At 47.6% G+C, this 26,688-nt stretch overlaps 1 protein-coding gene across 1 annotated transcript in view; it reads right to left on the bottom strand.

Moving 5' to 3' along the window:
• Window positions 1-26,688, bottom strand: part of LOC119162237 (lysosomal alpha-mannosidase) — a 497,787-nt gene that overhangs the window by 40,114 nt on the left and 430,985 nt on the right. Inside the window, exons 7-9 of the mRNA XM_075879032.1 lie at window positions 20,135-20,232; window positions 11,795-11,848; window positions 10,551-10,667 (exon numbers count right to left, since the gene is read on the bottom strand). Of these exons, the coding sequence (XP_075735147.1) occupies window positions 10,551-10,667; window positions 11,795-11,848; window positions 20,135-20,232 (269 nt within the window). The remainder of the gene's footprint in view (window positions 1-10,550; window positions 10,668-11,794; window positions 11,849-20,134; window positions 20,233-26,688) is intronic.

The following is a 26,688-nucleotide window of genomic DNA, read 5'->3' as shown; positions in this document are numbered from 1 at the left end:
GTCGGCGGTAGTCAATGCAGAACCAGATAGATCCGTCTTTTTTCTTGACGAGAACAACCGGTGAAGCCCAGGGACTGTTGGAGGGCTCGATGATGCCACGTTTCAACATGTCGTCCACTTGTTCGTCGATGACAAGGCGTTCAGCAGATGACACACGGTACGGACGCTGTCTTGGCGGGGTTGGTCGACCGGTGTCATTACGGTGAACGACCGCAGAGGTTTGGCTTAAGTCTGACTGGTCACGATCGAATGAAGAGCGAAAGCGGAGTAGAAGATTTATAATTTCTTCGCGCTGAGTTGGTGCGAGCTCAGAGTCGATGGCGTCCGAGAATACGTCCAGAACATCATTAGGCGCGTTGGTAGGAGTGACAGCACAAATTGGGAGCGAAACCGTAGAATTGGGTATAGTAGCCGGAAGAATGCACTCGTAAGGTTCGTAGCTTCCCAGGCATTCTCCACGTAGTAAGGATGACGGGCTGTCCGAGGGATTACACACATAAATGGCAGCGTGACCGTTGCGAAAAACGACGACGGCAAACGGAAGCATGATATTTCGACGGTACGCAGATGGAACCGATGGCATAAACAACACAGGTGATTTCGGAGGGGAGGCACACGACACCGAGACAACAACAGCTGAGAAAGGCGCAATGTCAACGTCAGAAGAAGTAAACACTCTACACGAAGCGCCATCGTCGGGGTCATAGCACGGCACAGATAACGCGAGTTCGGAACGAGCACAGTCGACCAAAGCAGAATTTGACGAAAGAAAGTCCCACCCAAGGATAACGTCATGCGAAGAACGGAACAAAACTACAAATGTGACGACGTACATCGCACCTTGAATGACGACTCGTGCAGTGCACAAAGCTGAAGGCTGAATATGATGGGACGTAGCTGTCTGCAAAGATAGGTCGGCAAGTTGCGTGGTCACTTTCTTCAAGGTTCGGCACAGTTTCTCGCTAATTACAGATACGGCAGCTCCAGTGTCAACAAGTCCCTGCACCTTAATGCCATCAATATAGAGTTCGATTTCGTTCGGGGGACAGCAGTTAGGTCTTGAAATTTTCGCTGACAACGCAGTTCTTGTCGCCGGAACTGTGCCCGTCAGTTTTCCCCTCGCGGTGGGCTGTTCGACGACGAGGAGAAGGTGAACGGCTTGAGCCGGATGGTCGACGACCGGGACGGGACATACGTCTATAGAGGTGGATCAGCAGGAACGGGATATCGCGGCTGAGTGGGCATGGTGGGCATGTAATGTGAGGCCCCTCCAATGTCGTGAGAAGGGAAGCTGCGACGACGGCAGTGACGAGCTACGTGGCCTGGGACGCCACATGAAAAACATATCGGCCGATTATCCGAAGTGCGCCATTGGCTGGCGGTAGGGGCACTGTTTGCTGAATAGGGTACCGCAAATGGTCGTACAGGCGTCGTCGTCATATAAACGTTCTGAGCTGTTTCGTATACAGCCGGAGACGGGACGGTCAGCCAGCGGGCAGGTGGCGTCGGCGAATAAACGTGGCGAGTAGCTTCGTAGATGGCTGGAGACGCTGGCGCACGTGGCCGAGCAACTGCGGCTGCATACGTTAGTGGTGCGGCAACAGTTGGTGGAGCCTGAGCTGGTGGCAATGCTTTGGCAACTTGCGATTGAATGACCTGGCGAAGCGAAGGCGACAAGGGTGCCATCGGCTCGGTAGTTCTTGGGATTATAGATAGCTGCCGGGCAACCTCCTCGCGTATGAATTGCTTTATGAGTGGCATCAACGCAGAGTGGTCGGCGGTGTCATGGCGATAGTCGAGGGATGAGATGTCCGCGGTGTCTTGAGCAACGCAACGTGTAGAAGCGCGCTGCCTACGCAGCTCATAATAACTTTGGCAGAGCTGAATCACCTCGGCGACCGTCTGGGGACTCTTCGCAGCCAGCATTTGGAATGCACCGTCGTCGATTCCTTTCATGATGTTCTTGATCTTGCCTGCCTCGTCCAGAGTCGAATCGACGAGCTTGCACAGAAATAGCACATCTTCGATGTAGCTCGTGAAAGTTTCATCTGCTCTCTGTACTCTGCCCCACAAGCGCTGTTCAGCACGAAGACGGTGGACAGCAGGACGGCCAAAGACTTTCGAAAGAGTTTTCGCCAATTCTGACCAGGTGCTGAAATCACTTTGATGATTTCTGTACCATAGTTATGCCACGTCGGTCAGGTAAAAACTCACATTTGTGAGCTTATCGGCTGCGTTCCACTTATTGTATGCGCTCGCCAGTTCATACTCGGCAATCCAGTTGTCCACAACTTGGTCCTCTGTGCCACCAAATATGAGGGGGGGTGGTCACGCTGCCGGAGAGCGCCAGCGCAGAAGACAGGCACAGGTGCGAGATCTGAAGTAGCGGCCTGAGATGGCCCCGGATCAGTCATTGTAGGAGGTCGTTGGAGTGTGCGGCTGCGAAGTTCCAGGGTGAGGACCAGATGTACCCAGCACCTCCACCACTTGAAACAGGTTGTTGAACAAGCGGGAGTTGACTCAATGAACGAGAGCTTTATTTAGCGCAAGGGCTAACTGAACTGAAGCCTGCGATCACGGCAAGTCTTCTTCCTTTTCTATACTCGAGCTCCATGCCCACTGCCCTCGTTACACATCTATCTATCTATCTATCTATCTATCTATCTATCTATCTATCTATCTATCTATCTATCTATCTATCTATCTATCTATCTATCTATCTATCTATCTATCTATCTATCTATCTATCTATCTATCTATCTATCTATCTATCTATCTATCTATCTATCTATCTATCTATCTATCTATCTATCTGTCTGTCTGTCTGTCTGTCTGTCTGTCTGTCTGTCTGTCTGTCTGTCTATCTATCTATCTATCTATCTATCTATCTATCTATCTATCTATCTATCTATCTATCTATCTATCTATCTATCTATCTATCTATCTATCTATCTATCTATCTATCTAAACGTCTACGCATGGGTGCTCTCGTGATCACCCCCTTAGCTAGGGATGAACCAGATAGATAGATAGATAGATAGATAGATAGATAGATAGATAGATAGATAGATAGATAGATATGTTGGGTTTAACGTCCCAAAACCACCATATGATTCTGAAAGACGCCGCAGTGGAGGGCTCCGGAAGTTTTGACCCGATGGGGTTCGTTAACGTGCACCCAAATCTGAGCACACGGGCGCACAGCATTTTTTCCTCCATGAAAAAGCAGCCGCCACAGCCGGGATTTGATCCCGCGGCCTGCGGGTGAGCGGCCGAGTACCTTAGCTACCAGACCACCGCGGCAGGTCAAAAATGCATTATTCAGGTGCGACATTAGTGAAACGTCATTTGTGGTTACGATTCTGGCTATACAATTTTATAAACATTGCTTATGTACTCCTATGATGCAGCCATTTTGCCGGGTTAGCGTCAGTTGTAAATGCCATGCACTAAAGTTAATAAAGTCGAATCACGATAATTCGAAGTCGAAGGGGCCCAAAAATTTGTTCGAATTGAAAGAAGTTTGAACTAATGAAAGCTGAATAAACTGAGGGCTCTCCATGCAGTGGCGCATGTGCATTTAGCTAACACACGAGGGGAAGTTTCACAGGAATTACATTTATTCACAAATCACACGACATCCGTTATTAATTGACGTAATCGGTGATGCGCGTCTGCACACGTTTGCCTTGCAGCGAGTCAATCAATTTCACACGCAGCTTGCAAAGCATTTCTACTTCGGCTTCAGCATTCTCCTGGCAAGAGAAGTTGCGCGCGAAATGTCGAGCGCCGACACTTTCTAAAGACGACGACAATAAGGCCGCGTTCACGCTGAGCATTCCGGCCGCCGAAAGTGCTCCGAATCCGGTTCAGTGGCGGCGAGATCCGCCGAAAGGGCCCTCTCCGCACCGATCGCTCTCGGACCGATTTTTGCGGCGTCTGCCGCCGAATCGGTCACCTTGGACCAATAGGAGCGCTAGTCAAGGAATTTTGAAAAAAGGCGGCCAAGCCCTACTCACTTGTCACTATGCCGCAGTGCACGTATCTGACAACGGGACTTTAACCTACTCTGCGCCTACTTCGCCTCCGTATTTCGTGAAAGAGGTGACCGAGCTTGCTCTTGGCGAGACCGAGCTTGTTGCGGTCTTTCAGAGCAAAACGAACCCACCAACGCCGCTGCCGTCGGTGGTTTTTCTGCTCTTCGTGCATTACAAGACAGCCACTTGCCAGCAAAGTAAGCAGTACTGTCTTTTCTTGCTTCTTGCATACGAGAATCGTCGAAGTATACACCACCGGATAGCGTAGTAGCGTTTGCGAGCCGGGTGACAGCGCATCCATCCCGCGTTTCCCCCTAGTGGATGGCATAATCGGTGGCGCGGGGCGCGTCCAGTGCGAACGACGCTGCGTTTCGGCGGCAGGGGAATTTCGGTTGCTGTAGAAAGCGGATGTTTCAGTGAGAACTAGGCATAACTGCGTAGCGTAGCGGAGCCTCTCCGATACGCAGCACGCGACGAGAAAGGAGGAGCGTCTCCACGCGGAGGAGAGAAAACCAACGCTCCACGGCAGCTTTTTTTTTTTTTTTTTGCTCTCTTCTCGCGCGTCCTTGAAAGGAGAAGGGTTACGTGGTAGCGACGGAAAAGGGGGATGCGTGGCACCGGCGCGTCAGAGACCCCCCTCCCCCCCCTCGCTCTCCTCAAGGTGCAGAGCCGCGCTCCCGCAAGGGGCAAGGGCTGCAGAAGATAGTGCATTTTTTCATTACCCTCCACCACACATTCATTCGACCCAGCGACAGCTTTCTTTTTTTTTTTCCTCTCTCTCTTCGCGCGCGGCGTTAGAAGGAGAAGAGTCTTTCGTGGCAGGGACGGAAAAGGGTGGTGGTGGTGGTAGTGGTTAGAAGATGAGAAAGGCACCCAATTTCTGCAACCCGGTCAGGAGTACGGCGCAGTGCCTCAGAAAAGGGAGAAGCGTGACATGGGCGCGTCGCCGATCGGCATTTGAGAGAGAGCAAGCATTCCACCGCAGCCTTTTCTTTCCTTATCGTTTCCTGCGCGCGCAACCTTGAGGTGTCGCAGGTGGTGCCGCGGAATCGGGTGGGGTGCTGAGAGCCTTTTCGTAGCGCGGTATGTTCGAATTAACCGTCGCAAGTGCTTGGCGTTCGAATTACCGGGCGTTTTCGCCCATTGGAATACATATAGCTTTGACGGGACCTCATCGTGAGTTCGAATTAACCGGAAGTTCGAATTAGGCGTGTTCGAATTAATGAGATTCGACTGTACATGTAGCAATGTCCGGGGCTACCATCCTAGCGAGCACAAACATTATAATAAGCTTAGCGCTTCACGCATTGCTAATACTAACGCTCGTGCCGCTGTTAGAATCGTCGCGCATGTCTATCTAAACAACTGATTTAAATGACATGCGCGACTGTTCAACACACGTCTGTGTGTACAGCATTTTTACATATATTTGCGTCATTTTTTATCTTGTCACTCAACAACAAAAATAATAACACGGTCAACGTTCCCTCCACATGCTTCGCATAACGTCGATTCCCAAGATATCCCAAGGTACGCGGCGTTTGCCGAATAACCTTTTAACCTTTTTTTTTGCAACGCTGTTTTCTAAAGGACTGAAGTTTTATGAGTGCGTGAGACTTGAAAGTAGACAGGAATTTATTTGGTGTAGTGCTTGCTTTATAGTTGCCGCGGATGTGTGGCGTGCCCGGAGCAATTGCTGTTGCAGCCTGGTATCACACCTCCCACCCCCTCTCTCCTTTTTTCCGGAGAAAAATAAAGTACATGGCTAATCTCCTTGTCATTGATTGATATGTGGGATTTAACGTCCCGAAACCACCATATGATTATGAGAGACGCCGTAGTGGAGGGCTCCGGAAATTTTGACCACCCATGGAGTTCTTTAACGTGCACCCACATCTGAGCACACGAGCCTAAAACATTTCCGCCTCCATCGGAAATGCAGCCGCCACAGCCGGGATTCGAACCCGCGACCTGCGGGTCAGCAGCCGAGTACCTTAGCCGCTAGACCACCGTGGCGGGGCGCTAATCTCCTTGTCATCGTTACAACAGGGTCTAGTCCAAAAATAACGTACACTAGCTACTTGTGACACGGTTAACATTTATTTATTTATTTATTTATTTATTTATAAAATAAGGCACGCTTAGCTTCAAAAGTATTGACGAAACAAGATAGAACTTGAAATGTCATGATTAAATTGCAGATTAAAAAAGGTCATATCAAAATGACTCCACACATTATTATTATTATTATTATTATTATTATTATTATTATTATTATTATTATTATTATTATTATTAATTATTATTTTATTTTCATACACGAAAATAGAGGGAAACAGAGGAAAGAGGGAGAGAACAAGCTGGCAACTGCCACCTCGAGGGGCACGACGCCTGCTCACTCTTTCGGGAGGAGGGAAGAAACAGAGGAAACAAAGAGTAGAGGGAAGAAAGAGGTAAGAAGATGAGGAATGAAAAAAATGACGAAGACTTCAACGAGTATGAGTAAAAAAGTTAAAAAAATAAAAATCCGGCCGTGTGGTAGAACGTCCTCATGCCACGGAAACGACTTGGGTTGGATCCTCCACACAGCTCTAATATATGAATAAATCATAACTAATGGAAGTTCATTCTATTATATTGTCACGGGGGTGAAAGAATGAATGAAATAAATATATTTACAAAATATACAGGGAGAGTCAGAGGCAGCTGCAGCCAAGATGGAAGAACAGCAGCAACAACAACACGAGCACGGTCACTTTCATTGTCTTCGTCGTCTATGATGCTCTTTCGTTGCCGATGTCGTGTAAATTATAACCCAACGCTGCTGGCGGCGCCGTCTCGGCGCCTAAAGGAGAGTAGGATCATATGCAGATATGTACAGTTTGAGGCGGGTCACGTTGACGACGTCAGTAGCGGGTGCGGACGACGATGACTGACTGTCCAACGGAGCAATCTCGTATGTGACATCGGTAAGCCGGCGTAAAACTTTGTAAGGCCCCGAGTAGCGAGACAGGAGCTTCGAAGAGAGGCTAACGTGGCAGCATGGTGTCCAGTAGAGGACCAATGAACCTGGAGAGTAGGAAACTACTCTGTGATAGCTATCGTAGCGGGCCTTCTGAGAGAGCTGCGAGCCAAGAAGACGTTCCCGTGCGATTTGGCGGGCCACTTGAGCCCGAACTGTGGCATCCCGGGCGTACTCTGTAACCGTTTGCGTAGTTGATGGGAGAAGAGTCTGGAAGGGTAACGCTGGATGGCGGCCGAACAATAGATAAAGGGAAAGAAACCGGCGGTGTCGTGGCGTGACGAATTGTACGCGAATGTCACACAAGGCAAAGTACTATCCCAATCAAGGTGATCTTTGGAAACGTACATGGAGAGCATTGTTGTCAATGTTCGATTTAGGCGCTCGGTAAGACCATTTTTTTGTGGGTGATAGGCCGTAGTGAGCTTGTGACGCGTCGAACACGAGCGAAGGATGTCACTACTTTTGAAAGAAATGAGCGACCAGGATCAGTCAGCAGCTGTTGAGGAGCGCCATGGTGAAGAATTACGTCATGAAGCAAGAAGTCCGCGACGTCAGTGGCACAGCTTGTCGGTAGCGCTCGTGTGATAGCGTATCTAGTGGCGTAATCAGTTGCTACGGCTATCCACTTCTTTCCAGTGAGAGAAGTAGGAAATGGTCCAACGAGATCAAGACCGACGCGGTAGGAGGGAACGGTGGGTATGTCTATTGGTTGGAGTGAACCAGCTGGTGGTAAGGTGGAATGTTTGGAGCGCTGGCAGGACTCACATGCAGCAACGTATCGGCGCACATAACGGTAAAGGCCTGGCCGGAAGAATCTACGCCACACGCGATCGTATGTGCGCGTGACCCCGAGATGTCCCGCGGTTGGGGCGTCGTGAAGCTGTTCAAGTACACCAGAACGGAGTGTCGCAGGAACTACGAGTAGTAGCTCTGGTCCTTCAGCGCTCGTGTTGCGTCGGTAAAGAATGCCATCACGTAGAACGAACAAGTGTAGCGTCGGGTCTACGTGGGGCAAGCGTAGACTCTGCATGATAGACCACAAGTGGACATCGCTGAGCTGTTCCTTGCGTATGTCGGTGAAAGCCGACATGGCGAAGACACAAGGGTCAGAATCATGTGCTGAAAGGTCAGGTGGGTCCACGGGGTGACGGGATAGACAGTCGGCATCCTGGTGCATTAGGCCAGATTTGTATGCCACGTCGAAGCTGTATTCTTGTAGTTTCAAGGCCTAACGGCAAGTCATCCTGTTGAATCTTTAAGGGACGACAGCCAGCACAAGGGATGGTGACCTGTAATTACCGAAAAGGTGCGGCCAAACAAGTATGGTCAAAATTTTCCGACTGCCCAGACAAGTGCGAGGCACTCACGCTCTGTAATGAAAAACTTGCTCTCCGAAGGAGAAAGAAGGCGACTGGCAGAAGCAATGACGCGATCCTGTCCTCGTTGCCGATGGGCGAGAACAGCACCAATTCCATGTCCGCTGGCATCGGTACGAACTTCAGTATGGACTGACGGGTCGAAATGGGCCAAGATGGGTGGGGAAGTAAGTAATGTTGTAAGGGTGCTGAAGGCAGTTGCTTGGTCAGTACCCCAATAAAAAGGCATGTCCTTCTTCAATAGCTCCGTAAGTGGTCGAGCAATGTAAGCAAAATTCTTCACGAAACGTCTAAAGAACAAAGGCCGATAAAACTCCGTACATCTTTTGCGGAACGTGGTATGGGAAAATCTTTGACAACTCGAAATTGGTCAGGATCAGGTTGCACGCCTCGAGCACTGACAAGGTGGCCCAGCACAGTGATTTCACGACGGCCAAAGCGACATTTGGATGAGTTGAGCTGAAGTCCTGCTTTCCGGAAAACCTCAAGAACAGCCGTTAGGTGGTTAAGGTGGCTTTCTAATGTAGGTGAAAATACGATGACGTCATCGAAATAGCACAGGCACGTGGTCTAATTGTATCCACGCAGGAGAGAGTCCATCATCCTTTCAAATGTAGCTGGCGCATTACATAATCCGAATGGCATAACCTTGAACTGGAAAAGTCCATCCAGTGTGATGAATGCGGTTTTCTCACGGTCTCGATGATCGACAGAAATCTGCCAGTATCCTGATCGCAAGTCAATAGATGAAAAGTAGGCAGACCCATGTAGGCAGTCGAGAGCATCGTCGATCCGCGGCAGTGGATACACGTCCTTACGTGTTACTTTGTTTAAGTGACGGTAGTCTACGCAGAAGCGCCAGCTGCCATCCTTTTGCTTGACTAGCACGACCGGCGATGTCCATGGACTGCAGGAAGGTTCAATGACATCTTTTGTGAGCATTTCTTCAACTTCGTGCTGGATAACCTGTCGCTCAGCCTTAGACACGCGATAAGGACGCGATAAGGACACGCGATAAGGAGCTGCAGCCAAGATGGAAGAACAGCAGCAACAACAACACGAGCACGGTCGCTTTCATTGTCTTCGTCGTCTATGATGCTCTTTCGTTGCCGATGTCGTGTAACAATATTGTGAATAATATTACAGGGTCATTTTATGTCTAGCCAATTTATTAATGTCCTGTATTGTTTGTGAGAGAAAAAAATGAATTTTTATACAGCGCTAAGATGCACAAATTTATGTGTGATTAGAACGTTTACGTAAAGCGAAGGCAAAGTCCAAAACGTGTAATTGACTAAAGAAAGTAAAAAAGTGAACAGTGAAGTGATAATCTACTTCCTGCTTGAACGCATATGTTAATTCCGACTGAACTGCAGCAGATCAGACGGGGATGAGGCCTCTCAGTCAATGGCAGCGTATACCAGCATTGCAGAAATCTGATAGCTACATAACGAGTCTCGAAACATGCTAGCTAATTGTCGGCATGTTCTAGAGTTCACTGTATACTACTTTAGTGCGAAATAGATACGCGTTTTCGTGTTTTGCTTTAGTTAATATTTTCTAGGCATCGCTGAGTGCAGTGGAAAACAAGTCTCTACGGACTCTCCAGATTGCTTTTCCGCGTCTCGTTTGCACCGAGATCTGTAGTTCGGCAAATTATTTCTCGCACGGTTACTGACGGTGACGGCGAGCGACAGGAAGACGACAAGCGCACCCTTATAGGCTGATGCCTCCAGCATTTTACTGAACCCCTCTGTTTGAACGCGTACAAAAATTGATGATACGCCAAATATTCCACTCATAATGTCAAAACATTGCTTCTACTTTAAAGAACTCTGATTCAAGTTTTAATTTCGACCTGTGTCGAGGTCATGAAGCATCTGCAGTTAAGGCCCGAATGCAAATAAGTTGATCTTTAAAGTTTTCACACGTACTCTTGAATCATTGAGGAAATCTGCGCACCCGTCCGGTATTTAATCGATTTCGCTTCAAGTTGGACTACACGTACGTTTCACTGATAGCCGGCACATAGCACAGTGTCTCTTCCTCCTCCGATCTCAACACCGAGCCAGTCACAACAATCAACACACCACACAAGTAAAGGTAACTAACCTCGGCATTGATGTAATGGATGAGCATGTCGAGGTTGCGAAACCACTTGGAAGCGTCCCTGTAGTGGAAGTCCATGCCCATAGTCACTACGGTGTGGTTTGTAGAGTAATGCTTGATCTAGGCAGAGGGGATGAAAAAAAAAAACATGTCGAAAATTTCACCATCAACGTTTCTCGTACACTTGGCCTTGGCCTACAGGGCAGGTTTATACTACACACGCAGTGCCTACAAGTACTCGGATAATGTGGAAGCATTCGTGGACTCGCTTGCTGGATTCCGTGCCGACCGGTTGTGCCCTCGCGATCTCCGGCGTCAGCGTAGCTCTGGCCGACTGGGCTCGCCCTACGTCATCTCCTGACGCCGACGACCTTCGACGACAGTGTAGCTCTGACCGACTGGACTTGCTCTGCGCCATCTACAGACGCCGACAAGAGCTCTCGCAAGTGGTGCCCCATCCTCCGACTCCTGTTGCCGTGTTTCCATTTTTCCTTTCTCTCCTATCCCCTCGATATGTCGTCGCTCTCACGCTTACCACCTCACGCCACTTTCTCTGTCTATACCTTTATTTCTACCCTTTTAATCCCTCTTCACCCCCATCCCTTGTGAGCTACTGTTGGGGTGTCACTCGCTCAAGCAGACAGTTACGGGGCTCACTTTTCTTTTCCTTTCTCACTTGGAACTACTTAGAGAGAGAGAAGCATTCGTGACAAGCAAAAGTAGAATGAAGTTATTTTTTGCGAAAGTAAGTTAACGTTCCGAATGTAAGGGCTGTATTAAGCAGCTGCTTGAGAGATTCAAGCGATGAAGAGCGTCCTTAGTTTATACATGCTAGTTCCTTGAGAATTTAAATAGTGCATTCCGATCGATCCTGTGAACACCTGCACGCCGGCGCGAGTTGAGCAAGGTGCGCATTGTACTTCCAAAGATAGAAAAACGTCACGCAAAATGCATTCAAACTTGCCGATTTCTTGCCAATATTTAATTGATTTTTCAATGACGCAAAACACCACCGATTTTTTCGTGGTAACTGTCTTGTATCGGTTGAATGCGCAACCTAATCTACCTGGATAACGGTTTCATGCAAAGTTCCTGGAAAGCTACAGATTATTGTCTTCTATACCCTTAAGTATAATGGCATTGAGATTTTCTTTATATCACCGACTAGCGGCAAGCGCTGGAATAAATAGTCTAAGGGCATATTTAGAGATATCGGGGTCCTCGCCATTCAGACCGTTTACACTTACCTGTTTCCCGATGATCTGAAGAAACTCTCTCGCCCTCCTTTGTCCGTTGTATGCCTGCAATGAAATCAATAATAAAAAAAAATTGCCCGCAGCTTCCCTCGGGGGAACACTGAGGAGGATGCGGAGCATATAATTGGTTAACGGGGTGTTAAAGTGCGACTTACTTGGGTCGATGGCTAAATTGGTTAACGTGGTTGTGAAATGGGGTGTTAAATTGCGACTTACTTGGGTCGATGGCTAAATTGATTAACGTTGTTGTAGGAGGGGGTGTTAAATGAGTGAACACGTACACACGTATGCGAAAGGGCGGCGCTGGTCGAAGGGACGTCGATCATTGTGTTTGTGGATTCGTTGGAATTCATTTCACCGCGACCTTGGACGTCGACGCGCCGTACAAACCAACCGACGAGCGGCAACTGAGCGAGCGAGCGCCGACCTTGAGTATATATACAGCTCGACGGCGCATGCACTGTCAGCTGTTGAATGTTCTCGAAGCGCGACGCCACATGCGCGTCCACTGGAGACTCAGGAGAATTGTAGATGTCGAACGCGGTGTGTAGAGGAGGAAGGGTGCACAGATGGTGGAGGAGTGAAGCGCGCGCGGTGTGTAGAGGACGAAGGGATGCACAGATGGTGGAAGAGTGGGCGACGGCGCGACGGCGCATGCGCGCGCGTCAGCTGTCGAATGTTCGAGAAGCGGTGCGCACGGCGCAGACGGCGCACTACAAGGCGCGAGTATAAGATGCTTCCGCATCTAAAATGCAATGTCCGTTGCACCATCGAACACCCTGTGCTGAATAGATGGCTGTATTCTGTAGCAATACCGGCTGCTTTTCGTAAATGAGTTAGTAAAGAAGACTCGTAGAAAAAAAGGTAAAACAGCATCATGTTGCCAAGTTTGAGACAAAAAGCTGCACGAGTCAAACATTTAACGATAAGACTGCTGCTGAAACACAACACTCATTGGCCTTCCGGTGGCATGATCGCAAAAAAAAAAAAACAATACCCCCCCCCCCCCCCCCGAAAAGTCTCCAGACGCAGCTATCATCAGCCCTATTCATTAAAACTTCTATAGAAATGGCTGAAACTTGAGATCAATCTCGCTCCTCTGTAACGCGGTGCCCGCTCACAAAAGCTGGTAGACGACGGGTGAAATTTTAGACCAAATCGAAAATCTACGGCAGCTCTGCTTGTAGTGCACCTATAGTCGCGACTATGTTGCTCATTTCTCGATAAGTGCGCCAGTGAAGAAAACTGAGCTTTGACTGCGGCCAAGCGGTTTCGCTGCACAACGATCCTGCAGGCAGTAAAAACGCCGACTGTCTTTTTTTTATTTTTTTCTCTCAGTTGTTAAGTTGCGTAAGAAGAAAGATAGAATTCGAAAGGTGCGCAAAAAACACGAAAAACTGTCAGGAAAGCTCAAATGAGCCATCTAATGCAAAATTTAAAAAAAACAAATATGCAGTTTTATATAGCCGGAAGAATCTGTTTCACGCAAGTAAGGAACGGTACATTACCCCATTATAAAATATACTAGCTCAAATTAGCTTGCCTTTCACCGATAATCCTCATTGGTGAACAAAGACACCATTTTTAGTCTCTCCGTGAAGTCACAGATTTTAAAATAAAATAAGAAAAAGAAGGACAGGCCACGCAAAGGTCCTCGAAATTGGGCGGTGTAATATATTTTAATATCAAAATTGACTCGAACCGTACTTCAGGGTCATCTTTCCCTTTTTGTGAAATTGCCAATTACTACAGTATAATTACTCTGTTACAATTCTGGGCGGCATTGCAGTGAGTCGACACTTTTGACAGCTTAGAAAACAGCATCTAGCCCGAGTCGTCCGAGTATTGAAGAAAGTCAGAAAGACGTCTGAATGACGACACGCCACCTCGCGTCGGCAACAGCAAGCTAAGAAAAGGCCACAAGATTGCCTGTTATTGAGATCGTTTTTTTTTTCGTACGTACCAAAACGTCATACATTTAGCCTAACTTACATTAGATGCACAACTACGACCACGTTTTTCTGTACGACGACGATCTTCACGAAGAGCTTGTTAGTTCTCTTGATCCGCTGCCATGTTGCCTAAAAGAGGTAATGATGTGGTAGTTGATATTTTCACATTAAATTAATTGAAAATAGCGCTACAAGTAGTGACAAGAGAAACATGCAAGCTAAAAACTGATATCATTCAAGACCGATCCACAAGTTTATATATTCGCAAGCTGCGTATAGGCGCATTATTTCAGCTGATAATAGTAATTCATAAACAGATAATTACCAAACTAAGCACTTACGAAATTTGTACATCGCAATAGATGTGTCGTTTGCAAACTCCCGATGTGCTTTGCTAGAAGTGACACTGACGTTTCACAAGCCATTTTATTTTTTTGCTTCGGTGTAGGATTTTCGATGCACCAGAAACGTGGTTTCCAATAGAAGTACACCATGCTCCTGTCATCGCGCTATTTGTGATGAATTTAATGCCGTTTTGTTAGGACAGCGATGTAGTCTGCATAATTTTCAGCTTCGATGCTGCCTTCACGAAACTACTTTGCCGGCTTTTCCAGAACTGTAATCGAACTCGAAGATGGTCTCTGACCATTTATCGTCTGTCTAGCCACCTGGGCTGAGATTTGGAACAGAATCAATGTGTACGTGTGTGATATGTTGGTGGGCGTTTGAAAAGTGCGCCACGCAATCAGCCTCAACGAAAGAGGACGATGAAGATAATGCTCGGTTGCGGTACGTGTTGGCGTGAACATTTTTGGCCAATAAGGTGTGCAGGACAACACAACTCTAAAGAATGCACAGCTCAGAAAAGGCCTTGCTGTCTCTGCAGTGGTCCTCACCCATCTGATGATGGCACATGCCCTGCGAGAGCTCAGGAGATTCAAATTATGGAAATAATTGAGCGAAAACGTCTTTCAAGACGCGAAGCTCGAATCGCCATCACAGAGCACTCTCGTGGGTACGCAGTAGCTGCGATCCGTAATAACCATTTCATGGACTCGTCACTCTCAGACGTGATAGCCTCGACCGTTGAGAAAACAATGGCAAAGCTATTGGAGAAACTTTTTGTGACACTGACGGAGTCATTTACTCAAATATGCACAAATCGTTCAGGTCCTCATGAATGTTTATCATCCACATGCAGCCTCTATGCTTTCTTCAGCTAAAGAGGTGAATGCAGGATCTTTAGAAACAGGGCTTTCTAAACCCAGCCACTCGATAACAACACCTGTTGAAGAGTTATATTCATCAAGAGTTGGTCCGTCGCACTGCGGCCGTAAAATAATCTCCATTGAACATCTGGATTGGAGCTCTGATTCAGATTCGCAGCACTCACAAATGGAATTCGACACACACACACACACACACACACACACACACAATAAAGCAGCGGGCGTCGCCACGAAAACATGGATCTCCAGTGAGTCCTAAAGGGAAAAGTAAAAAATATCAGAAAGAAATAGCATCAAAAGAGGATTTTTTAAAAGATAGCTTATTGCAGAAGGCAGTGAATGCTGCCGGCATATCTTCAAAACAGGTGGATTAAGAATCTTGCAGTGGAATTGCCGGTCAATTTTTTCCGCAACTACTGATTTATTTTGCATTTGTAATCAGCATTCCCCAGATGTTATAGTGTTGCAAGAAACTTGGCTTTCTGAAGAAAAAAACCTTTAATCTTAAAACTACCGAACATTTCGCTTAGACCACCCCTCTCGAGGAAATGGTTTAGCAGTGTTTATCTCTTCAAAAATTGCACATCGGGTAAAAGTTACAAGTCAAATAATGAATTTAGAAAGTGAAATTTTAACATTAGATATCTCTATTCCGGGATACCTTCCCTTTTCGTTAGTAAACGCTTATTTTCCGTCAGGTGTTCAAAATTCTAGTGTTTTAGATACCGCAATTTTGTCTTGCAGAAAAGACATATTAATGGTAGGAGACTTCAACTCTCATCACGCTTCGTGGAGATTCAAAACAGATATGAGTGGAAAGCGCCTGTGGGATATTGTTGCTAAAAACAATTTAACATGCATTAACCAGCGAACCCCCACGTTTGTATGTAATCAGTCTCATTCTGCGATTGATCTGACTTTCTGTAGTCCTAGCCTCTGTATTTTTACATGGTCTACTTTAAACTCGGGTACAAATAGCGATCATTTTTTTATATTGTTTGAACTTGTATCTCCCGTGACTTCAATAATCAGGCAGCCCACTTCTCACATCAATTTCAGTACATTTGAACAGACACTACGTGTGGCTTTGTCAAAACGAACCGAGGTAAATAAAGAGCGAAATGTTATCCACTTTAGGAATATTATAAAACAATCTTTAAATAAAGCTAAATTCACAGTTCAGGTATCTAAACAACTTCCTTTGAATGATTGGTGGAACTCTGATTGTTCACGTCATTGCAGGCTTAGAAAAGCAGCGGGGCGAAAACTGCTCTATAATTAGCGCCCTATAAACTGGAGCGATTACAAATACGCAGCTGCAATTTTTAGGCGAACAGTTGCCACTGCGAAGGATAACTATGATAGCCAACGTTCCGAGTTCCTTTCAAAGCCTGGCCACAGGAAATCACTTTTCAACTCCCTAAAGTTCAAAAAGTAATCCCATCATCAACAAACCTCGAATCGATAGTTTCAACGCCAAGTGAGTTGCCTACTTTTCTGGAAAATATGGCTCAAGGGCTGGAAAGCCGCTTCACGGCTGCTAACTTTTACAACTCGCCGTGCCTTGTTAACAATGATGACTTTGAAGATGTTACAGCGTCGGAAATAGCACAAGTAGTGAAAATATTGCCCAATTCTGCTCCAGATCCAGATGGAATAACTGCATCGGTAATAGAGATAATCCATAAAGTATCACCTAAAGATTTACTTGCAATAGTTAACCACTCCATTAGATAATTCGTGAATTCCACCTGAGTGGAGAATCGCGAAAATAATTTTTTTATTAAAGAAACACGAAACTTGGTTTACTTTGGATAACAATAGACCTATGTCACTCACACCTAATTTCTAAAACTAATCAAAAGACTTCTACACATTGGGATAGACAACTCGTTGGACGAAAATGTGATTTCAAGCCCATGCCAAATTGGATTCAGGTGTGGCTGCTCCATTTGGTGTGTTCATGTTGATCTGGAAAGCAGGATACAACTAGCTCGTTCTAAGAAACAGGTTTCCGCCTTAGTAACTTTAGATATTGCAAAAGCTTACGACAGTGTGGAACACATTAAACTAATAAATTCGCTAACGCACATCGGGTGACCAATTTACTTCGTGGCATGGGTTTACTCCTTTCTAAAAGATAGGGAATTCTATTGTTCTAAATCTGGCATGTAATCTTCAAAGTATAAAGAAACTAGAGGTCTCCCATAAGGTTCGGTAATTTTACCATTACTATTTAATATTTTACTGTGCGCGATTCCAGTACAACATGATTTACAGGTGTATGTACACGCTGACGACATCGCATTCTTTTTTGCTACAGCTACAGATATACATACATTATATCAGATGCTACAGTTTTATATGAACGCTCTGGACACATGGTTAGACCACATTAATCTATCTTTAAACATCAGGAAAAGTGCAGTCGTAGTTTTTCCTATAAGTGTTCCAGTGCAGATTTCCGTACTTTACCAACAGGACTTTATCCCGCGGGTCAAATCGACTAAATACTTAGGAGTGACTTATACTGAAAACCTAAATTAAAGTCCCCATAGAGAAAATATGGAAGCTAAAGGAGCACAGGCTGTTGGGATGCTTCGTAGACTCAGCAATAAACGTTTTGGTTTACGTCGTGATGTGCTAGTAATGATATATTGTATGTATATTCGCCCAATATTGAATTTTGGCTGTGTCTTGTTTTTTGGAACACCCGCTTACAAAATTAGACCACTGGTACTACTAGAACGTGAAGCGTTACGTATATGTCTTGGGCTCCCTAAATTTGTCGCAATTATTATTTTATATAAGGAAGCGCACCTGCCTTCTTTTCGTGCTAGGTTCCAAAGACTAGCAGTTCGTACCTTCCTAAAAATATACGCATCCCCACACAGGAAGTCACAATATGTTTTCAATATTGAGCGAACGTCCTTTTTTAACCAACAGTAGTCTAGATTAAAGTGCCCACAAGTCATCGTTGTACAGAAGCTCTTGGAAACATTACAAGTTAACCTTCCTGAAGTACGGGTACTAAGAACACCTATTCAAACAATGAAAATAGAATTTTACAATATTTTCCCTAATAATTGCAAAACACTTCCCAGTAGATATCTAAATACCATTTTGAAAGACCACCTGGCAAGATTAGACATAAAGATTGTAATAGCAACTGATGGTTCAGTTCGGGAAGAGAAGGCAGGAGTCGGAATTGCATCTTCAGGGTTGAATTGGTCTTTTTCGATTCGTTTACCCGATTTTACACCTATTTATCAAGCGGAATAAACGGCGATTCTCTTAGCGTTACGAAAATTACTTCCATCAATAACAGATGCTATTATTCTTTCAGACTGCTAGTCTGTTTGTAGTTCATTAACTGTGCCTAATATGTCCAATGCTTTAAAAGTATTTTACGACCTTGCCCCAAGACATTTACGGCTCATCCGCTTGGTGTGGATACCAGGGCATAAAGGTTTAACCCTCAATAAATATGCAGATTCGCTCGCAGTGACCTCACATAATTATCCCATATTTTCTATATTGCCGACTCTAAAGCATTTATCGCCGTGGCACGCTTTGAAAAATTTGTCATGTCAGATTAGTTTGAAAAATATCGCTTGGCAACATCGAATTTTTCTCATCTTAAGTAACCCTTAAAAAATCGATGGTGCTCCTCTAGAACGACGGAGATATCAATTACGAGACTAAACTGCCGAGTCTCCCCCCTCAACTTTTATCTATACAGGTCTGGTCTGGCATAGTCTCCCCTATGCCTCCACTGCAACGAGAGTGAATCCCTTCACCATTTCCTCTTAACATGCAGGTTATATACAAACCAAAGGAAGAAACTGTTAGAAGAACCTTTCCGTAGGTTGGCTCTAAATTTATCCCTTCTGGTGATCCTTTCCTTTGGAGCAACTGAAAAGGGATTTAGCCACTGGAATGTTTGCGAGGCCGTATGCGAGTTTCTAAATGCAACAAAACGATTAGAGTGTCAAGCTAAGGCATAATTTGACTTTATTTCGAACCATATTACCTTGTTCGTCCTTTGTATTACCTCTATTTATTTAATTTCTAATCTATTATTTACCAATTGGTTCTACGTTTAAACATCGTTATCTAAATATCCGGCTGGTAAAACAGCTCCACCTCACAAATGAGGCACCGACCGACCAACCGACCGACCGACCGACCGACCGACCGACCGACCGACCGACCGACCGACCGACCGACCGACCGACCGACCGACCGACCGATAAGGTGCCTCCACGGAGATCTCGTAGAGCCACGGGAGAATAACAACGAAGCCAGGCAAACGTGGCTGGGTCGGGACCGAGTAAAGAAGGTGGCCAGGATGCAGGAATGGCGGCCAGCAGAGCTGCATCAAGGTCCCAGCGGGCTCCCACTTGAACACAGAGCTTCTTCTCGTCGCCTGACGTGGGCCAGGCTTGTTCTGGTATTCTGGCGTTGGCCAAGAAACGTCTCCGGCTTCGTGTGAGAGCTGCGGCTTCCAAATGCCGAAAGGTCACTGACTTCCACCAGCCCGACGCTTCCTTCCGTGCCAGTCAACCACGTGAGCGTCTCAAGCTAATCGCCAGTCTTTTCCTGCTGCACGAGTGCATCTTCACCGTTACTCCATCGCATCAGTTGCAAGCCCCGCATCACCGCTGTCATCGTTTGCGTGAGTGCGTCCATGCTTTGGTAACACAGCTTTCGCTGCAAGCGCCTCGTCCCGCTATGTCGTGACAAGGCTTATTTTCCAATGAACATTTATGGACATGCACTGTTCACGTCTTTAGCCGTTTGTTCTTCTTGCTAACCTCTCTCCAGATATGCATGCTGTGTTTTTTGTCTGCTATTTGTCTCTTAGGGGTTTTTAAAATATATTGAGTGTTAGGGATTTGGTGGAAGCAAATGGTCTCGTCGGCTCATTTCCCGATGACAGTTATGTCATTGGTGGTTTTTGCTCTACACAAATTACACGAAAGCTTGCCCGTTAAGCAGCCTCGTGAGAACATGTACCCAACGTTGCGCGCGGTAAAACCAACATCCAAGAGCCTAAAATACAAGAGCACAAAGCCTTGCTGAGCACTTGTCTGTAATGAATCCTGAAAAAAACATAAGAGTTAAAAACTCAAAAGTGATTCACTCACGTCCAGCGTCTCGTCCACGCACCAGACATCGAAGCAGAAACCCGTTGGCGGCCAGTACACGTTTGGTAATACACCCGTGAATATGTCTCCTTTCTCACCTGCAAATGGCCACCCCACATGGGACTCGTACGCCATCAAAAAAAGGAACACACACACACACACGTCATCGCTACACAAACGCACCCCATCGAGCGAAATGATTAGATCGTGAAATGCTCTGATCTTATCATTCAACATATTACCATCTGTTTTAAAAGTTCCAACGACACTGTAGACGACGTAATTGCAGCTCATCATGAAACACTACAGTAATTTCTACACGCCCTAGCTAGCGTTAGTCACGGTCATAAATGGTGAGGCTACAATATACCGCAGAGCGCATTATAGAATAATCAATTACAGACTGCTATTAAAGACACGCGTCTCCGATTAGTGCGCAAATCAAGCAGTTTGTGTGCCAGGACTTCACCTGGTCAAGCGTTACGTATGGCATATATCGAAGCTCCTGAGCGAGGACAGACATTCTTTACAGGAAGGATCTCCATTACGCAACGCAAGATGGGTTCTACCGAGGCCGAACGTAAATTTAATACACAGGCTCTACGTGGGGCACATATCCAAATACTGTCACGATAAGTCACAAGTACTGGGGGATTTATTAAACCACCGGGTAGCAATCTCTACGACGATGCGTCAGTCATCAGTCGTGGCTGGCTCTCGAGCAGAGAAAAAAGCACGCGATCTTCTTTTTCCTCCAGATTGAGAGCCGCTCTTGCTGTCGATCCACTACGTTCTGGTGGCATTATCCCCCCTTCCGAAAAGAAAAAAAAACAAGTCCCAAAAAAGAGTAAACAAAAGTACATAGCATCACCGCGATGCTACTACATAGGCACGTGAAAAAGAAATTGAAAATTCGGATAAAGTGAAAGTAAAAATTGAAGAGCGTGCCAATATAAGAAACGTCAATGAACGAGAAAGCAAGTTCACACAAATAAACAAAAAACACAAAGAATGCTGTACGGTAAAGGAAAAGTTACGAGCAACGCGCAATAAATGGTTTCATGCGCAACACATGAACGACATCCGGCCTCAGTCGTGTCCTGCTCCGTGCATGGGGTGTTGAGTCCGGAACCACTTCGTAATTCACGTCACTGACGCGGCGTAACACTTTATATGGGCCAAAGTGCCGGTCAGTAACTTTTCACTAAGGCCACGGCGGTGGACGGGCGTCCACACCCAAACTTGATCTTCGGGGTTGTAAAACTCTTCTCTGTGGCGGGTGTTAAAGCGTCGTGCGTCTGCCTGCTGTTGCTGGCCGATGTGCAGTCGCGCGAGTTGCCGGGCTTCCTCAGCACGCTCTGCGAATTCTTTGGCGTCAGTTGCCAAATCGTCTTCGTTTTGACACGGTAGCATAGAGTCTAGCATGGTCTGCACTTCGCGGCCGTAGAGAAGCCGAATTGGCGTGAATCGCGTGGTCTCTTGCACGGCGGTATTATACGCGAAGTTCACGTAAGGTAAGATCCGGTCCCATGTTTTGTGCTGTACGTCGATGTACATTGAGATCATGTCTGCGAGGGTCTTATTCAGTCGCTCGGTAAGTCCGTTGGTTTGCGCGTGGTACGCAGTTGTCCTTCGGTGTCTGGTGCTGCTCAGTTTGAAAACTTCGTGCGTAAGCTGCGCCGTGAATGCTGTCCCTCTGTCCGTTATCACACTGGAAGGAGCACCGTGTCGTAACACGATGTGGGGCATGAAAAATTGTGCTACCTCAGAAGCCGTGGCTCGTGGGATCGCCTGCGTCTCAGCGTAGCATGTCAAATAGTCGGTCGCGACGATCACCCATTTGTTGCTGTCCGCAGACAGGGGAAATAGCCCGAGAATGTCCATGCCGACTTGGTCGAACGGCGTGCAGGGTGCTTCGATGGGTTGAAGCAAACCGGCTGGTTTAACAGATGGTTGCTTTCGGCGCTGGCATTCCCGACAGCTCTTGACGTACTTCTTGATGCTTGCTGAAAGTCCTGGCCAATAGTACCTCCCGCTCACTCTGGCAAGTGTCCTTGAGTAGCCCAGATGACCGAATGTGGGTTCGTCATGGCAAGCGAAGAGGACGTCGTCTCGCATGTCTCGAGGAACCACCAGGAGGTAAGCACGGCTGTTCGAACGAGCGTTCTTCTTGTACAGCACACCGTCTCGCAGGCAGAACGACGTCTACGAGCGGGATAAATGACGTGGTATGATAGCGCCCTGGCCCTCTAAATGATCAATGATTGGACGAATCTCTGCGTTATCTCGCTGCCGTTTGCTCAAGTCTGATGCGCTAACGGCGCCCAGGAAGCCTTCGTCTTCCTCTGCTTCCTGACTGACGAAATGAAGGGGTGCACGTGACAGTGTTTCAGCGTCTTCATGCTTACGGCCGGACTTATGGACGATGGTGACATCTAATTCCTGTAGCCGCAAGCTCCACCGTGCTAGCCGTCCTGAAGGGTCACGCAGGCTTGCCAACGAACAGAGCGCGTGATGGTCCGTCACTATCTTGAAGGGACGACCATAAAGATACAGGCGAAACTTTGTGATTGCCCACACTACTGCGAGACACTCTTTCTCCGTAGTGGAATAATTCACCTCGGCACGGGATAGAGAGCGGCTGGCGTAGGCTATGACTTTTTCGGCGTCCTCTTGATGCTGAACGAGCACTGCACCGAGCCCAATGTTACTAGCGTCGGTATGGACCTCCATGTCAGCATGATCATCGAAATGAGCGAGAACGGGCGCTGATTGCATGCGCTGTCGCAGCTCATCAAAAGCTGCTTGTTGCTCGTTTTCCCAGCCAAATGGCGTGTCATCCCTTGTGAGACGAGTCAGAGGTTCTGCTATCTGTGAAAAGCCATGAATGAACCAGCGATAGTAGGCGCACAAACCAAAGAAGCGCCGGACGGCTTTTTTATCGACAGGAGTTGGTAATTCGGCAACAGCGGCAAGCTTGTCCGGATCGGGCCAGATTCCTTCGGCGCTAACTAGATGTCCAAGAAATTTTAGTTCTTTATACCCGAAGTGGCACTTCTGTGGCTTTAGTGTGAGGTCCGCTGATCGGATAGCCTCCAGCACGCTGCGCAGGCGGTGAAGGTGCTGCTCGAAGGTGGTAGAGAAGACCACCACATCATCAAGGTAGACAAGACAAGTCTGCCACTTGAGCCCTGTGAGGACAGTGTCCATCATTCGCTGGAAAGTTGCCGGCGCTGAACACAAGCCAAAAGGGAGCACTCGAAATTGGTATAGGCCGTCTAGAATCACGAAGGCTGTTTTCTCACGGTCTGGCTGATCTACCTCGATTTGCCAATACCCGCTTTTGAGATCGAGAGAAGTGAAATAATGGGCACGACGAAGTCTATCCAGCGAATCGTCGATACGTGGCAGCGGATACACATCCTTTTTGTTCAAGTTGTTAAGCTTTCGGTAGTCGGCGCAGAAGCGTAGCGACCCGTCCTTCTTTTTGACAAGTACGACTGGAGATGACCACGGGCTGTTAGATGGTTCAATAACGCCATCGCCTAGCATCTCGCTGACTTGCGTACGTATCGCTTCACGTTCTTTAGCCGACACGCGGTAGGGGCTCTGGTGTATCGGGCGTGCGTCCTCGTACGTGATGATCCTGTGTAGAGTGATAGACGTCTGGCGGATCTTTGAGCAACTTGCGAAGCAAGACCTTAACTCGAACAAGAGCGCTCGTAGCGCAGTCTGGTTATCGGTGGACAGATCAGGATTGATGTCAATATTACTCATTGACGTGTCGGTGGTATCCACTAGTTCTGACGTGAGACAGTTCGTGACGTTGGCTACTTCGTGGGCAAACGCTATCGAAGTGCCACGGAACAGATGTCGATGCTCGTTGCTAAAGTTGGTTACGACCAATTTGGATCGGCCATCACGAAGGTGTATTACACTTCTAGCTACACAAATGCCTTGCTGCAAGAGGTGTTCTAAATTTGTCTCAGCCACCACATCGCCATCACCCAAACCACAGCATGTTACGTCGACTAGAACACTTGCTCGTGGAGGAAGCATCACGCTCTGTTCAGAAATATGGAGTACGTCGACACGCTTTCCGTCATCCTGCACGTTGATTGCTCGCTGGGCTGAGAACGTGACGCGGCGCTCTTGCAGATCAATGATAGCTCCATTTTCCTGTAGAAAGTCAACTCCCAGGATGACGTCACGGCAACATTCGCGTAGAACGAGGCAGCTTGCTACGAATGTATACCCTTGGATCTGTACTCTAATTGCGCAGGCACCCAGTGGAGTAACGACGTGGCCACCAGCTTTCCGAATATGCGAGTTGTGCCACGGCGTGATGACTTTCTTCAGCTGCGTTGTCAGTTTCCCGCTCAGTATGGAATAGTCGGCGCCGGTGTCCACTAACGCATTAACTGCACAACCATCAATTGTCACTGCTATGTCGAGTGAAAGTCGGCCATCTTTTGCAGCAGTATGTGATGTCAGACCGGTTTCTGCACGGTTCTGCGTTAATAGGAGGTCTTCAGCGCTTCGACGTTCAGCGACCCTGCCCCCAGAGGTCGCTTGGGCTAGTTTTCCCGGCGGGGGCTGGGAGATCGTGTGGTAGAATACCGCTGGGGCGTTGATGAAAATCGCCTCACTGATGGCGAGCGCGACTGGCGCCCGGCAGACGGTGGTGCATGCTGCTGGGCAAGGTAGTTTTCGATTTCGCGCGGTCTCTGGCCATAACGGGGTGGCGGTGAGTACGCAGAGAAGCCGCGAAGCCCAAGACGGCGATATGGGCACTGGCGATACAAGTGATCAGCTTCTTCACAGTGAAAGCACAGAGGCCGGCGATCAGGTGTGCGCCAAACATCAGACTTCCGAGGAGACGTGCGCCGATCGTCGATGTACTGAACTGGTGGCACCAAACGATGGGCGACAGGAGCGCCAGGGACAAAGGGCTAAGGCAGTGGCGTGTACGTGCCTTCGTAGTACGGTATGTGCTGTGCTGACTGGAGTGCAACAGCAGAAACAGGATGGACGAGTAATGGTGGCGATGCAGCAGGGCATTTCAAGGCTTCCGCGTAGGTTGTCTCACGGCGGTATTCAGTAGGAGCTGGTGCAGCTGTATCAGGAGGCAAGGTGTTCCGGGGGGCCTGGTGCAGCTCATCCTTGATCACAGTTGCAATTGAGCTAACCGTAGGATGAGGTGTTACACCAGCCTTTTGCAACTCTTCACGTACTATATCACGGATGAGTTCACGTAGACGGTCGTTGCTGGTTCTAGTGGCGGTGAAAATGTCGGCAGTAGACATGCCACTGACTTGCCTGTCGTATTGGTTGGATCGCTGCTGCAGCATTTTTTTCATTGTCACGGCCTCGGACAAGAACTCCGTGACCGTCTTCGGAGAGCTGCGCACGAGGCCGGCAAAAAGCTTGTCCTTGACACCGCGCATCAAGTGACGCAACTTCTTGTCCTCCGTCATTCTTGAATCGGCCCGTCGGAAGAGGCGCGTCATGTCTTCGACGTACGTGGTCACAGTTTCGTTTGGCAACTGGGCGCGGGCCAGAATAACTCGTTCAGCTCGTTCTTGGCGATCAGCACTGGCATAGGTCTGCAAAAGTCTACGAGAGAATTCGGGCCACGTCGTCAGCTGCTCCTCTCGGTTTGGATACCACGTACGTGCCCCGTCTTCGAGATAGAAATAGACACGACCCAGTTTCGCCGCGTCGTCCCACTTATTCAAGGTGGCTACACGCTCGAAGTCCGCCAACCAGTCCTCAACGTGCTCCGTGCCATGGAACGTCGCCGGTGCCCGTGGGCTTTCCAACGTATAGCGGTTCGACGTCGTGCTTCCCGTGCCTGTTGACGAGGTTTGCACCGAAGCGCTGGTCATGTTTGTCGACGTGGTTGGAGCAGTATCGTCGATTTCCGGAGGCAATCCCCTGATTCGGCGGCTGGTCCGATGCACGGGAGTATTGATTGGCACTGGACTCGTATCACGGCTTGCTGGGGGGGGTCTGCAGCATCCGTGAGACTACCCAGCACTTCCACCAGTTTGTCACGATGAGTCACAAGTACTGGGGGATTTATTAAACCACCGGGTAGCAATCTCTAGGACGATGCGTCAGTCGTGGCTGGCTCTCGAACAGAGAAAAAAAAGCACGCGATCTTCTTTTTCCTCCAGATTGAGAGCCGCTCTTGCTGTCGACCCACTACGTGCTGGTGGCGATACGCTATCGAGACTACTCAGCGATTTTATGCTCCTCAGCAGAGCACCATAACTATACCGGACCACTGAGCACCCGTTGAAATGTGGTATCTGATCTTGCCCTCCATGAGGGTAAAAAGACATTTTTTTGTGGTTATACAGCTTGATTGGCCGACGTGCGCCAAGCTTAAAAAAACGATGTTGATGTAAGCATGCATCTGTACATAATTTACTTTGTTCACATATCCAACCTCCCAATAAAGCTCAATCAACATGGATAAGCACGTGAGACGTTATCGAAGACGAAAACTTGTTTTAAGCCTTGCGGACGAGGTCGATCGCAGCAGGCGG

The sequence above is a fragment of the Rhipicephalus microplus genome, chromosome X, assembly GCF_043290135.1.
Source record: "Rhipicephalus microplus isolate Deutch F79 chromosome X, USDA_Rmic, whole genome shotgun sequence".
Taxonomy (NCBI): domain Eukaryota; kingdom Metazoa; phylum Arthropoda; class Arachnida; order Ixodida; family Ixodidae; genus Rhipicephalus; species Rhipicephalus microplus.
The sequence above is the reverse complement of the archived record's forward strand: the minus strand, read 5'-3'. Positions and strand labels throughout refer to the sequence as shown.